General features: G+C 52.1%; 1 protein-coding gene across 7 annotated transcripts in view; it reads left to right on the forward strand.

Moving 5' to 3' along the window:
- ARHGAP8 (Rho GTPase activating protein 8) overlaps positions 1-15,577 on the forward strand; it is a 93,414-nt gene that overhangs the window by 24,095 nt on the left and 53,742 nt on the right. For 6 of the 7 annotated variants that reach the window (XR_013533816.1, XR_013533951.1, XM_035300253.3 and 3 more), the window contains exon 2: positions 5,209-5,353. Coding sequence is in view for 5 of the 7 variants with exons in the window: in XM_035300253.3 (XP_035156144.2) it covers positions 5,275-5,353 (79 nt within the window). In the remaining 2 variants the exon portion in view is untranslated. 7 annotated transcript variants of the gene reach the window in all.

Below are 15,577 nucleotides of genomic sequence, written 5' to 3' on the forward strand. Positions count from 1 at the left end.
AGTGAAATCCTTCCACGCATCCTCAGGCCTTATCCTCACTCCCACCACTGGCCACTGCCATTAGTCACCATTTTATCTTTGCAGACTTTCCTTGGCCTCCAAAAGTGCTGGGATTACAGGCGTGAGCCACCGTGCCTGGCCGTTCATAACTCTTTAAGGGAAATTTTTAGTACCTGAGTTCTGTTTTTATTAGAAATCATATCTCATTTTTACTCAGTTTATCTATATTATGTAGCCTCTTTGCATTTTGGGAAACGTAGCTTCCTTGGGAATAAAAGGACTCCTTCGGTCACCATGTTTCAATTCTGGCTTTGCCTCTCCAGAAACCAGTAGCCTGCCTGGTTCTGGCTCATGGAGTGAGTCCTGCTCCCAGGTGAGTAAGTCAGAAACAGGTGGGTCACCTCCAGATTTCAGGTCCCAGCCACCGAGTTGTAGTCTAAAACTTCAAGGAATTTCCCATCCCCTGAAGATGTCAAAAGTACAAGTTACTTCTAGAGGCTTCTGTAACCCTCATTAATGTATAGTCATGAGGTTGGGCTCGATGGCTCACACCTGTAATCTCGGCACTGTGGGAGGCCGAGGCGGGTGGATCACCTAAGGTCAGGAGTTTGAGACCAGCCTGACCAACGTGGTGAAATCCTGTCTCTACTAAAAATACAAAAAATTAGCTGGGCACGGTGGTGCGTGCCTGTAATCCCAGCTGCAGGAGGCTGAGGCAGGAGAATTGCCTGAACCCAGGAGGCGGAGGTTGCGGTGAGCCGAGATCGCGCCATTGCACTCCAGCCTGGGTAACAAGAGCGAAACTCCGTCTCAAAAAAAAAAAAAAAAAAAAAAAAAGAAAATACAAAAAATTAGCCGGGCATGGTGGCAGGCACCTGTAATCCTGGTTACTCAGGAGGCTGAGGCAGGAGAATTGCTTGAACCTGGGAGGCGGAGTTTGCAGTGAGCTCCAATCACTTCACTGCACTCTAGCCTGGGCGACAGAGCGAGACTTCATCTCAAATAAAATAAAATAAAAATACAAAAAAAAAAGAGAAGGTAGTCAGTGAAATCCTTCCACGCATCCTCAGGCCCTGTCCTCACTCCCACCACTGGCCACTGCCATTAGTCACCACTTTATCTTTTTATGCAGATTTAAATAAAGCCCTGGGGATGAGGGTCATTCTCCCTGGTCGTGAGGCTTTATTGAGACAACACCCTGATTCACGGTAGAGCTGCCCTATAAGGTGCTAGGTTCTGTGTCCCATTTTACAGAAAAATAAACTGAGGCTCAGAGGTACTGAAGAGAATGCTGCAGGGAACCGGTTGACAAGGGCCAAGCTAGGAGGAGAGCCTCACTTCCGGATATGTGCTGGGCTCCAGGGACTCCCGTGCACGTGTGTCCAAGTGAAGGGTAGTGCCTGTCACTATCACGTGCACTGCTAGGGGCCACCGGCCGATTTCTCTTCTGGGTTGTCTGTCTGTTTGAGATGGAGTCTCGCTCTGTTGCTGGGGCTGGAGTGCAGTGCTGTGATCTCCACTCACTGCACTCTCCGCCTCCTGGTTTCAAGAGATTCCCCTGCCTGCCTCAGCCTATGAAGTAGCCAGAATTACAGGCACGCACCACCACACCTGGCTAATTCTTGTATTTTTAGCAGAGATGGGGTTTCACCGTGTTGGTCAGGCTGGTCTCCATCTCCTGACCTCAGGTGATCCACCCGCCTCGGCCTCCCAGAGTGCTGGGATTACAGGCATGAGCCAACACACCCGGCCTTCTCTTCTGGGTTTGAAATAACCAGAGGAGATCTTAAGAACCTCCTGCATGCAGACCCGTGGCTCTGGGATAAATCATTTTCCGTTCTGCGTCTAGCGTCGGCATGTCGCACCCAGATGCGGGAAGTCTTGGCGGAGTTTTACACACGCTGGTTGCTTTGCCTCCAGGCTCTCATGATCTTGCCTTCTGGTTAACTCTCCTTAGTGCTGAAGGCGGGCGGCGACAGGAACCCGTTTCTCGCTTGGGTTGCTGTGGCAGCGTGATAGTAATGCAGATCCAGGGGATTGCAGCATGAGGTTCAAGTGTGGGCTGCGTTTAGATAGGTGGGGCCCCTCGACCTGCCTCATCCTGTTTCCTTACCATTGTGTGTTTCCCATGTACTGTAGCTTTTTTTTTTTTTTTTTTCATTTTAAAATTGTGTATTTATTTTATTTTTAGAGACAGGATCTTGCCGTGTTGCCTCGGCTGGAATGCGGTGATGTGAAATTGACTCACTGCAGCCCCGACCTCCTGGGCTCAGTCGATCCTCGCACCTCAGCCTCCTGAGTAGCTGGGATTACAGGTGCACAGCACCGCGTCTGGCCCTTCTTTTTTTAATAGGAGTGAAATTCATGTAATGTTAAATTAGCTACTTTCAGGCTGGGTGTGGTGGTTCATGCCTGTAATCCCAGCACTTTGGGAGGCTGAGTGGGGAAATCACTTGAGGTCAGGGGTTCGAGACCAGCCTGGCCATCTCTACTGAAAATATAAAAAAATTAGTTTGGCATGGTGGTGCGTGCCTGTGGTCCCAGCTACTCAGGAGGCTGAGGCAGGAGTATCGCTTGAACCTGAGGGATGGAGATTGCAGTGAGCCAGGATCATGCCATTGCACTCCGGCCTGGGCAACAGAGTGAGACTCGGTCTCAAAAAAAAAAAAAAAAAAAAAAAAACAGTATAAAAATTGTTTACATAGCATTTACATTGTATTTGGTATTATCGGTAATCTAGAGGTGATTTGAATACGGGAAATGTGTGTAGGTTCTGTGCAAACACCATGCCATTTTCTATTAGAGAGTAGAGCATCCAAAGATGTTGGTATCCCTGAGGGGGGTCCTGGAACCAGTCCCTCCAGAATACTGAGAGACAACTGTACTTTGGGCCCAACTGGAATCCGTGACAATCCACTTATCTCAAGATTCCTTTTTTTTTTTGAGACACATTCTTGCTCTGTCACCCAGGCTTGAGTGCAATGGTGCCATCTCAAATCATTGCAACCTCCACTCCAGGGTTCAAGCTATTCTGCCTCACCCTTGAGAGTAGCTGGGACTACAGGCACATGCCACCATACCTGGCTAATTTTTGTATTTTTATTAGGGACGGGGTTTCACCATATTGGCCAGGATGGTCTTGAACTCCCGACATCACAATTTGCTTGCCTCAGCCTCCCAAAGTGCTGGGATTACAGGCGTGAGCCGCCGCGCCTGGCCTCAAGATCCTTAATCACACCCGCAGAATCCCTTTCGCCACCGACGGTCACATGCACGGGTTCCCAGGAGTAGGATGTGGACGTCGCTGGGAGGCCTCTGTTCTGCCCCACACAGGGGCTTTGCCTCTGTTGCTTTCAGGTCCTCACTGTCTGAAAGTGTTCTTGGCACATAGTAGGTACTCAATGCATATTTGTTGACTGGAAGGAGGAGGGGCGTTCTGTGGCACCCCCTACTCACCCCACACAGGGACACTCACACCTGTTGATGAGCAGGGTTCTTGGCCCTATCCCCCACCCCATGCCCGCAGAGTAGTGCTGAGTAAATACCAGGTAAATACCCCAAGGACCGGGACTGGGTGGGTAAGGAGGCGCAGCTTCCAGACCACGTGGGGCAGCCCTCGGGCCCCGCCTCACACTCCCTTCTCAATGGGGTGTTCGTCTGGATGAGCGACTCTCAAACCTGGCTTTGCATCAAAGTCACCTTCAGAAATATTTAGAAAAGCCAGTGCTTCCTCCTGGGCACCCTCACCGGCCCCATCATGCCCTGGGCCTCCTAACTCCATAGGACCTGATTCTACCCATCTTCTTCGGCCACCAGCCAAGTGCTACAACCCGGTGGCTTAAGACAGCAGGTCACTTTCTCAGTTCTGGAGGCCACAAGTCCAAAGTCAAGGTGTCTACTGAGCTGCACTTCCCTGAAGACTCCAGGGGAGGGCCCCTTCTGTGTCTTCTGGTGGTTCCTGGTGTCCTTGGCTTGCAGCCGCATCCCGCCAGTCTCTGCCTCCATCCTCTCACGCCCTCTCCTTGTCTCCTGAGTCGTTGGATTCGGTGCCCACCCTGATCCAGTTGACCTCATCTTAACTAATTACATCTCTAAAGACCTGCCAATTTCCAAATAAGGTCACATTCTGAGCTCCAAGAGGAATATTTGGAGGGATATTCTTCAGCCTCCCCACATCTGGGGGTCCTGTGTCTAACCTCAAAACTCAAAATTCCCATTCATTTTTGTAGCTGAAAACATTTCTCTTAAAAACCCTGATTTGTTCTGTATAAGAACCTTCCCTGCTAAGATTCTACTGAAGGCAGCCTTTTCTTTTTTTTTTTTGTTTTTGAGACGGACTGTTGTTACCCAGGCTGGAGTGCAATGGTGCGATCTCAGCTCACCGCAACCTCCGCCTCCTGGGTTCAGGCAATTCTCCTGCCTCAGCCTCCCGAGTAGCTGGGATTACAGGCGCGCACCACCATGCCCAGATAATTTTTGTATTTTTTTAGTAGAGACGGGGTTTCACCATGTTGACCAGGATGTTCTCAATCTCTTGATCTCATGATCCACCCACCTCAGCCTCCCAAAGTGCTGGGATTACAGGCGTGAGCCACCGTGCCCGGCCCCTTTTCTTTCTTCCTCATGGCAGTGACCCCGGTGCCTGCCCTCGACCCCTGCCCACCCTGGTGCTTTGGGCAGCGCTGGCTTCCCGCTGGCTGCCAGTGTCAGGGTCTTTCATGGAGGGCCTGGGTTGGGATTTGGAACTGCAGGTTCAAGGTTTAGTCCGCACCCTGCTGTCACTTAGCAAGTCACTCTCCCTGTCTGAGCCTTAGTTGCCACTCCTATCACTGGACAGTATCCGACCCTTAGATCTTTTTTTCCTCCCTCCATGGTGCAGGATACTGGATGGGCACATAGTGGGTACACAATCGAGAGAGAATGCTTAGTGGGTGCACAGCTGAGGTAGAGTACATAGTGGGTGCGCAGCTGAGGGGACACAGTGGGTGCGCGGCGGAGGGGACGCATAGTGGGTGCGCCGCGGAGGGGACGCATAGTGGGTGCGCGGCTGAGGTAGAGCGCATAGTGGCTGTGTGGCTGAGGTACAGCTATGATGCGTGTGCAGCAGAGGTGGGCGGCTTCCTTGTGAAAGGGCATCGGGAGGCTCCCTCCCTCCCCTCCTTACTGGAGAATGCACTGACTTCCTTTCATGTTTCTTGTCTGCCGCAGAGCTGCAGAGACGAGGCAGTGGCTTCTGTGCTGGCTGCCGGGAGGAGGAGGCCCTCGGTGGTGCCCATGGCTGGCCAGGACCCCACGCTGAGCACGAGTCACCCGTTCTACGATGTGGCCAGACATGGCATTCTACAGGTGGCAGGTAGGGCCCCAGCAGGGCAGTCCCCAGGACCATGGGCAGTGCCAGCCTTCTCGGCAACTTTGGGTTGAAGTGTGCTCCTCAGGGGCTGCCTCACTGCGGCTTGGCAAGATTGACAACTAACTGGAGCCAGGTGCGGTGGCACATGTAATCCCAGCCCTTTGGGAGTCCAAAGGGGTCAGATTGCTTCAGCCCAGGAGTTCGAGACCAGCCTGGGCAACATCTCTACAAAAAGGTGTAAGAATCAAGCCAGGCATGGTTGGTGGTGCATGCCTGTAGTTCCAGCTCCTTGGGAAGCTGACGTGGGAAGATTGCTTCAGCTCAGGCGGCAGAGGTTTCAGTGAGCCAAGATCACACCACTGCACTCCAGCCTGGGTGACAGAGTGAGAACCGGTCTCAAAAAAAAAAAAAAACCCCAAAAAACATGCAAAAAAAAAAATTGGGAGGCCGAGGCGGGTGGATCACGAGGTCATGAGATCGAGACCATCCTGGTCAACGTGGTGAAACCCTGTCTCTACTAAAAATACAAAAAATTAGCTGGGCATGGTGGTGCGCACCTGTAGTCCCAGCTACTCGGGAGCCTGAGGCAGGAGAATTGCCTGAACCCAGGAGGCGGAGGTTGTGGTGAGCCGAGATCGCGCCATTGCACTCCAGCCTGGGCAACAAGAGCGAAACTCCATCTCAAAAAAAAAAAAAAAAAAATTGGAACAGGAGGGCCTGCTAGTGTTTTGAGAAATAAATTACGCACTTGTCAAGGCGTTGTCCAGGTGCTCCCAGAAGCCCACGGGCAGCGTCCTCCTAGTCTGTAAAGAGCAGAGGTTGCAATTTAATGAATTGTAAACTCATCCAGAGCAACAAACATCTGCAAAGACGTAGACAGGAAGCCGCTCCGTGCCCAGAGTTGGTGAGGGGACGGCACCTCGCCTGGCTTTGTGTTTCGTTTCATATTTTTTTTGAGACGGAGTTTCGCTCTTGTTACCCAGGCTGGAGTGCAATGGCGCGATCTCGGCTCACCGCAACCTCCGCCTCCCGGGTTCAGGCAATTCTCCTGCCTCAGCCTCCCGAGTAGCTGGGATTACAGGCACGCGCCACCACGCCCAGCTAATTTTTGTATTTTTAGTAGAGACGGGGTTTCACCATGTTGACCAGGATGGTCTTGATCTTTTGACCTCGTGATCCGCCTGCCTTGGCCTCCCAAAGTGCTGGGATTACAGGCGTGAGCCACCATGCCTGGCTCGTTTTGATTTTTGAGTCTTACTGTTGCTCAGGCTGGAGTGCAGTGCTGCGATCTCGGCTCACCGCAACCTCCGCCTCCTGCCTCCAAGTGAGTCTCCTGCCTCAGCCTCCCAAGTAGCTGGGATTACAGGCACGCGCCACCATGCCCAGCTAATTTTTTTGTATTTTTAGTAGAGACGGGGTTTCACCATGTTGATCAGGATGGTCTCGATCTCTTGACCTTGTGATCCACCCGCCTCGGCCTCCCAAAGTGCTGGGATTGCAGGCATGAGCCACCTCACCCTGACAAAGTTGGATTTTTCTGATACTCCCGTAACCACGACAGCTGCACCAGCTCTCTTATCACTGGTGTTGGTAGGATGTGTCTCTTCCATCCATTGATTTTCAATCTCTCTGAGTCTCTGCACAGAGAGTGCATCTGTTGTAAACAGCTTATCATGGGACCTTTTCACTTTAATCGCAGGATGGCCACATAGCAGAAATCATACTGTCAGAGCCTTGGAGGGCCAGCAGAGGCGTTTGCACGTGGTCATGGTGGCTCTGGGGCACAGTGAGCAGGACTGCTGTCATCAGATGTATAATTTAGAGGTCTCTTTCTTGCGGTGGGGGGTGGAGAATACTGACAGCAGGTACTGGAGTCAGGGAGGCCAAGAAGAGGAAGAGTAGAGGTTTGAGTGAATGGGATGCAGAGGAGGGCATGCATTTGCGAGATGCTTTTAAAAATGTTGAGCTGGTGGCCTAATGAAACCAAAAACTGGGGGTGGTGGGGGTTATCACATGGGATGAGGTGTCCTGGGGTGTGAAACGAAGAGTTTACGAGAACAGGTGGCTGGGCCATGGACAGTCCGTGGCTCATGCCTGTAATCCCAACACTTTGGGAGGCTGAGATGGGCAGATCACCTGAGGTCAGGAGTTCAAGAACAGGCTGGCCAGTGTGGCAAAACCCCATCTCTACTAAAAATAAAGAAGTTAGCCGGGCGTGGTGGTACACACCTGTAGTCCAAGCTACTCGGGAGGCTGGGGCAGGAGAATTGCTTGAACCCAGGAGATGGAGGTTGCGGGGAGCCAAGATCGCACCATTGCACTCGAGCCTCGGCAACAAGAGCGAAACTCTGTCTCTAAAAGGGAGAAGGGGGAGCCCAGGGAAGTAACTTGGTCTCTTCAACATGCCTCCATCCACCTGCTCCCACAGTGGGTACCCAAGGGGCTGGGAACCTTCTAGATTATCCATCCTTCTCCCAGCAAAAAGGAAAGTAACTGGAACGAGAGGACCTGCCATGGTTAACCCTGGAGGGATGTTGTAGGGAGTGGGTGAGGTGTACTGTGGGTCCTTCTGTGCCATTAGGGGCCTGTGGGCTGTGCTGGGGTTGTGTGCCCCTCCGGGGAGTATATGAAGTTGTCAGAGTTGACAGTTGAGCCAGGGCCTCGATGCTGCAGACTTCCGTGGGAGATGATGGTACAGGCAGCAGTCTTCAGCTTCTAGATAGTTCTGTTGTGTTGGAGCAGAGTTTTCACTCATGCTGGGCACAGTGGCTCACGCCTGTAATCCCAGCACTTTGGGAGGCTGAGGTGGGAGGATCAAGAGGTCAGGAGTTCGAGACCAGCCCTAGCAACATGGTGAAACCCTGTCTCCACTAAACATACAAAAATTAGCTGGGCATGGTAGTGGGTGCCTGTAGTCCCAGCTACTCAGGAGGCTGAGGCAGGAGAATTGCTTGAACGTGGGAGGTAGAGGTTGCAGTGAGCCGAGATCGCGCCACTGCACCCCAGCCTGGGCGACAGAGTGAGACTCCATCTCAAAAAACAAAAAATCAAAACCAAAAATTAGCCAGGCATAGTGGTGAGCACCTGTAGTCCCAGCTACTCCGGAGGCTGAGGCAAGAGAATGGCTTGAACCCAGGAGGCCGAGGTTGCAGTGAGCCGAGATTGTGCCACTGCATGCCAGCCTCGGCAACAAGAGCAAAACTCCATCTCAAAAATCAAACAAAAAACAAACAAACAGAACCCCCCCAGCTTCTTGAGAAATTTAACCACATCAAGAGAGTATATGAGGGGCCAAAGCCAGACAAATGGAAACATTCCACTGCAGATGCATCCCAGCACTTTGGGAGGCCAAGGAGGACGGATCACGAGGTCAGAAGTTCAAGACCAGCCTGGCTAACCTGGTGAAACCCCGTCTCTACTAAAAATACAAACAATTAACCAGGGGTGGTGCGCACTTGTAGTCCCAGCTGCTGGAGGCTGAGGCAGGAGAATTGCTTGCCACATTCATGCATGCGACGCATTCATGGACACAGAGAAAATTGTTAGAGCAAAACTTCTAATTGCCAGTGGCTTTTTCAACTGGGACAACCAGCAGAGACTACCCCGCCATGATGGTCCCTCACTAAGGAATGTTCTTGGCAGAAAAGGGGCCTCTCCCCTTCCTCCTCCTGGGCCTCCCCTTGGCATCAGCTTCGTTCCCTTGCCCCCTAACTGCAGTTCATGCACCCGAGTTTCCAGTGCGCCCAGGGGGACAGTTCAGGACCAGGAACCCTCTTCCCTCCTGCTTCTCCAGGATGTGGCATGGACCACTCCAGGACTTCTTCGGCCTTAGGGTGTGTCCAGATGTCCCTCCCACCAACGTGTTTCTGAATTTTTCTGTCCCAGATGCTGCTTTCCCCATGACCAACGTTTAGAACCACAGCCAGAAACCAGACTCTTGTCAAAAGGAATTTTGAATGATCTCTCTGTACTTGAGTGACTATATATATACTTAGCCAAATGGAAGCTTTGTTGTATTTCGACACTAACAGTAGTGGGTTTTTTTTTTTTTAATTGCATTTTATGTTTTGGGGTACATGTGAAGAACATGCAAGATTGTTGCATAGGTACACACGTGGCAGTGTGATTTGCTGCCTTCCTCCCCATCACCTATATCTGGCATTTCTCCCCATGCTGTCTCTCCCCAACTCCCCACCCCCCACTGTCCCTCCCTATTTCCCCCCGACAGACCCCAGTGTGTAGTGCTCCCCTCCCTGTGTCCATGTGTTCTCATTGTTCAACACCCGCCTATGAGTGAGAACATGCGGTGTTTGATTTTCTGCTCTTGTGTCAGTTTGCTGTGAATGATGGTTTCCAGGTTCATTCATGTCCCTACAAAGGACATGAACTCATCGTTTTTGATGGCTGCATAGTATTCCATAGTGTATATGTGCCACGTTTTCCCTGTCCAGTCTCAGTAGTGGAGTTTTTTGTTTTGTTTTTTGAGACGAGGTCTTACTCTGTTGCCCAGCCTGGAATCTTCTGTTGCCCAGGTTGGAGTGCAGTGGTGCGATCTCAGCTCACCGAAACCTCCGCCTCCCAGGTTCAAGCAATTCTCCTGCCTCACCCTCCCAAGTAGCTGGGATTATAGGTGCCCACCACCATGCCCGGCTCCTTTTTGCATTTTTAGTAGAGACGAGATTTCACCATGTTGGACAGGCTGGTCTCCAACTCCTGACCTCAAGTGATCCTCCCACCTCGGCCTCCCAAAGTGCTGGGATTGTAGGCACGGGCCACTGCATCTGGTTAGAATAGTGTTTTGTAAATAGAGTTGACTCCGGTATTTTAGGATGCAGTCATTGTGGGGCTAAGCCTGCGTTTTGGGGTCTGAAGCTCTGGTCTGGGGCTGAGGCTGTGAGCTCCGAGTGGAGCTCCATCAGGTGATGTGAAGTGGGGATGGAAATGGAAGGTTCTCTTTTCTTTCTGGGTCCACAAGGGACAAGAACTTCTCAGCGCCATGCACCTGCCCACTCCCATGCCTCTCCATCCCAGAGGTTTAACAGTTTCTGTTTTAATCTTTGAGGGCTCAGAAGGAATCAGAAGTCAGTCACTCTAGTGGAAGTTTAAAGGAATTCCTTTCATTGGCCAGGGGACTTTGAGAGGGAGGGAGTTCCTCCCGGGTTAAAGGTCCCCTTCTTCCACATCCCTTTGGATTCCGTACTTGGGTCCCCTTCCACACTCTTCGTGGAAGGTTTTTTCTCTCTCCTCTTTTTCTTTCTCTGCCTAAATAAATCACTTTCTGTAAAAACTTTATGGGGTCCAGTATTTACAAGTGTGCCGCCCCTGGCGTGGTCCCCTGTCCCATTCTTGGGTGAGTGAGAGACCAAGAGCCTAGAAAAACATCCTCTTACAGAAGTGCTCCCCTGCACCCCAAAACCCGGCAGCAGTTCCAGGTCTGAGGTCCAGAAGAGGCGGAGGTAGAAGCTCAGAGACGTGGAGGGTGGTGAGGGGCAGGGGAGAGAAGGAGACGTCCATGGCGGGTCTGGCCCTGTAGGACAACACGTGTCCACAGCCCTCAGTTCAGGTGTTTCGGCCCGCAACCCGTTCCGATGCCGTCTCGGCTTTCCCGCAGCAGGCGACCTACAGGGGACTTCAGCGCTCCTTCCACTTTTGCAGATGTGGTTGGCAACTTCAAACAAAAACCGAAACAAACTTGCGACTCCCTCCCGATAGATCGATCGCTGCTGGCTTTACGATGCGGTGTAATCGCCCTCCGCTGGGAGAAATGATGAATCGCCCTGTGTGTCCTGTGGGTAACGGCTCTGGGAATCATTTCTTTATTCATAAACCGGGCTTCTCCCATTGCAGAGACAGTGAGGGATGTGGGGTTGTAAACAGCGAGGGGAGAAACGGGTCGTGAATTCGTCCGACGCCTTGCAGAATTTGCATTTCATTGATAGTTTTCATTTCCTTCCATATTATATCATATTGAAGTCTGGTTTGGATGCGCTGGCCTGTGTGCCCGGAGAACAGGGAAGGGTATTCACTCATAGTGACGGGCGGCGTCGACACAGATGCGGCGTTGACGGCTTAATACGTGGGAAGGTTGAAGGTTCCAGGGATTCCTCTCGGCCGCTGGGGAGACCGAGGGAGCAAGGAGGGCCGGCCTCAGTGTCGGGCAGGCCCAGGGCAGAGGAGGCTGCGGAGGCTTGGCTAGGAGTCAGCGTTGGCCAGCTGCCCGTGCCAACCCACTTGACTCTCACTTGGCCTCTGAGCCTCAGTTTTCTCACCTGTAAATGAGGAGATGGGACGCGGCGCTCCTGGAAGCACCCAGCATCTTACCTGGTCCATGGTAACAGCTTACAGGGCACCTGATTCTGGGGCTATGCCAGGACTTCATGCAGGTTATTGATTTAATGCTTCCTGTAACCCCTCCTAGTCAGTTTCATCATTATTTCCATATTGCAGATGACCAAAGAGGTGCCAGCCCTGCCCAGCCAGGGATTGGGCGGAGGAAGAGATTCTACCCTGGCAAGCTGAATACATACAGCCCTTGGCGTTTTCTTCTCTCCCTCTTTTTAAAGTTTTTACTGGCTGAGCATGGTGGATCACGCCTGTAATCTCAGTACTTTGGGAGGCCGAGGCAGGTGGATCACGAGGTCACGAGTTTGAGACCAGTCTGGCCAACATGGCGAAACCTCGTCTCTACTAAAAATACGAAAAAGTAACCAGGTGTGGTGGTGTGCACCTGTTAGTCCCAGCTACTGGGGAGGCTGATGCAGGAGAATTGCTTGAACCCAGGAGATGGAGGTTGCAGTGAGCTGAGATCGCGCCACTGCACTCCAGCCTGGGCGACAGAGCAGGACTTTGTCTCAGAGAAAATAAGTAAATAAACTTTATTTTGGAAATTTTCAAATGCTTCAAATGTAGAAATAATAGTATACGGAACCCAGCTTCACTGTGGCACCTGCTGTAAGCTTCATGCGTTTGTCAGATCTGCATAGTGCTGCGATGTTTGCTTGGAAGGACGTTTAGACGTCTGTTGATACGATCCAGGTGCTGTGGTTCGTGCCTGTAATCCCAGCTACTTGGGAGGCTGAGGCAGGAGGATGGTTTGAGCCCAGGAGGTCAAGGCTGCAGTGAGCTGTGACCATGCCGCTGCACTCCAGCCTGGGTGACAACAGCCAAAATCTGTCTCTACAGAAAGAAAAACAAGAAGAAATGTGTTGGTATGAAAATGAAATGCTGAATTAGTCGCCCTTCTGGTTTTGGAGGGAGTAAAAAGCCTTCAGTGGCACTTCACTTTCAGAGCTCAGTATCCTGCAAGGTTGTGAGCGCTGCAAACAGTGGGTGCTCCGTAAGTGCTCACTGAATGGATGAGTCAGCACTGGATGCAAGCAGGAGGCTCGTGAGGAGCAGCCCGTTCCATTGCTGGCTTGGCTTCCCACAGCATGCAGACCTAAAGGGGACTTCGGCTCTCCTTCCACTTCTGCAGGTGTTAGCAACTTCACACGTGGTAGGTAATTTGACCAATGGAAGATCAACTCAGCCAGCATTGTAGAGGGCCCACTGTGCCCTCAGCTCTGGATAGAAAAGATGAGGCAGAGCCCCTGCCAGGCCCGAGTCCGGGAGAAGTGGGAGGTCTATGCCCAGCCCTGCAAGCCACACACATCATTTAAGTCTGCACCGGCTTTTATCTGGGGTTAAACCGCCCTTCACATGGTGAGGGCACCCCCAAGAGAATGCCACCCATGCATCTGGCTACAAACATAGGGGTTCCCATGACCCCCTCATGTTTGATAATTTGCTGGGTCCACTGTGCCCAGCCTTTTTAAAAAATTTTTGATGCTGGTGTTAACTTTCAACCCAAAAGTTAGGCATTGATTTGACTCCTTGTTTCTTAGTCACCGTATAAATGATTCATAAGGTGAGGAGCAAAGTTGTTATTTCCCCTTTTGTCCTACAGGAGGAGGGCACAGGTTCCCCTGGAACCTGGCCTCCGAGGTGGTAGACACAGCCCCTGGAAAACACTCTACTTTCAGGCATAGCCATTGGAGATTCTGTGCCTGAACACTCCCAGTTGGCAAGGGAAGCAAAGAAAAGTGTGGCTTGCAGTGCAGCCCTTTAAAACAGAGGCTTTCTAAACACATGGAAAGCGTGCCCAGAATTCTTAAGGAACTGTGAAATGAAGGGGATACTGCATTCCGAAGCTGTGAAATTGCTCCAGGATTCCAAACCTCAGAGTAGCTTCCAGGCTGCCGGGAAGAATCAGATTCGTGACCTAAATAAAAAACAGCCCCCAGCCAGGCAGCGAGGGCGGGGACATCAGAGTTCACACACTGTGCGTGTGTGTGTGTACACTCATGCCAGTGTACATGTGGGTATATGTGTGCACACAGAATTGTACATTTTTTTTTTTTTTTTACGACGGAGTTTTGTTCTTGTTACCCAGGCTGGAGTGCGATGGTGTGATCTCGGCTCACCGCAACCTCCGCCTCCTGGGTTCAGGCAGTTCTCCTGCCTCAGCCTCCCGAGTAGCTGGGATTACAGGCGCGCACCACCATGCCCAGCTAATTTTTTGTATTTTTAGTAGAGACGGGTTTTCACCATGTTGACCAGGATGGTCTCGATCTCTTGACCTCGTGATCCACCCTCCTCGGCCTCCCAAAGTGCTGGGATTATAGGTGTGAGCCACCGTGCCCGGCTCCAGAATTGTACTATTTTTTTCAGGAGACAGGGTCAGTCTCTGTTGCCCACGCTGGTGTAGTGGCGTGATCCTAGCTCACTGTAGCCTCCAATTCCTGAGCTCAAGTGAGCCCTCCGCCTCAGCCTCCCAAAGCGCTGGGATTACAGGCATGGGCCACATGTGGCATCTTGATTCGTGACCTTGCAGAGCTGAGGGCTGAGAAAGCTGTGCCGCCGTCCCTTCTCATTCCAAGGACATGCTCTGAGAACAGTTGTAAAGACTGTTTTCCTGAGACAGGGTCTCGTGATGTCACCCAGGCTGGAGTGCAGTGGCGCGATCACAGCTCACTGCAGCCTTGCCCTCCCAGCCTCAAGCCATCCTCCCACCACAGCCTCCTGAGTAGCTGGGACTAGAGCTACCTGCCACCACACCTGGCTAATTTAAAAAAATATTTTTTAGAGACGAAGAAGATCTCATTACGTTTTCCAGGCTGATTTTGAGCTACTGGGCTCAAGTGATCCTCTCACCTTGGCCTCCCACAGTGCTGGGATTGCAGGCGTGAGCCGCCGCATCCTCCCAGCCATTGGATTCGAAGCGTATCCTAAATCCAGGATAATCTTCTCTTGATCTTTAGCTAATTAGATCTGCAGCAACCCTGTTTCCAGTGTCACATTCTGAGGGTTCAGGAGGACTTGCATTTTCTTTTAGGGAGGGCTGGGTTTCTCTTCCCACACTACACAGGGTTAGAGGCAGACTCAGCAGCCCTGTGGCCCCTTCCCTGAGGTCCACACCCTAACCTGCCCCTCAAGGTCAGTGCTGCCCAGTGGAATGTTCTGTGGACTGGACACACACCATCCCTACCTTGTCCAGGGCAGCCCCTCACCATGTATGACTGCTGGACACCTGGAACAGGTGCCACTGAGGGGCTGGACTTCTTAAAATGGGAATGCTCTCGTCCTGGAAGACACAGGCTTGGTCTTCCCCCTTCTGTCTGAGGAAAGGAAGAGGGAGCAGCAAGTGCTAGGAGGAGGGTCTGTACCCTCCGGGCTTCCCATCTGAACCCCCCACCCTGGGCACACTGGGGTCCCCTGGGAGATGAGCCTCACAGAAGCCCAGGCCTCGGTCACAGCATAGCACCCAGCACCTGCGCCGGCCATGGAACATGGGCCGAGGAACCTTTCCTGCACTGAGCAGAGCCCTTTGAAGGGATGAGCCCAGGGGTCCTCGGCGCCATCAAGGCTGCATGTGGTCTCTCCCTGTCCATTACCCCTCCTGGGCCTGCACCATGGCGATTGAAGTTCATGATGTGGTGGCATGAGCCTCTAATCCCAGCGACTCAAGAGCCTGAGGTGGGAGGATGACTTGAGCCTGAAGGTCCAGGCTGCAGTGAGCTGTGATCATGCCACTGCATTCCAGCTTGGTGACATCACAAGACCCTCTCAAGGAAAAAAAGTCTTTGCAACTCTTCTCAGAGTGTGTCCTTGGAATGAGCCCATGGCCAGAGGAGCTGCTCGCATGTGCACATCGCCTGGGGGCGCTGTGGATGGGGTGGGGGGAAATAG

This window comes from Callithrix jacchus, chromosome 1 (genome assembly GCF_049354715.1).
Source record: "Callithrix jacchus isolate 240 chromosome 1, calJac240_pri, whole genome shotgun sequence".
Classification (NCBI taxonomy): Eukaryota; Metazoa; Chordata; class Mammalia; order Primates; family Cebidae; genus Callithrix; species Callithrix jacchus.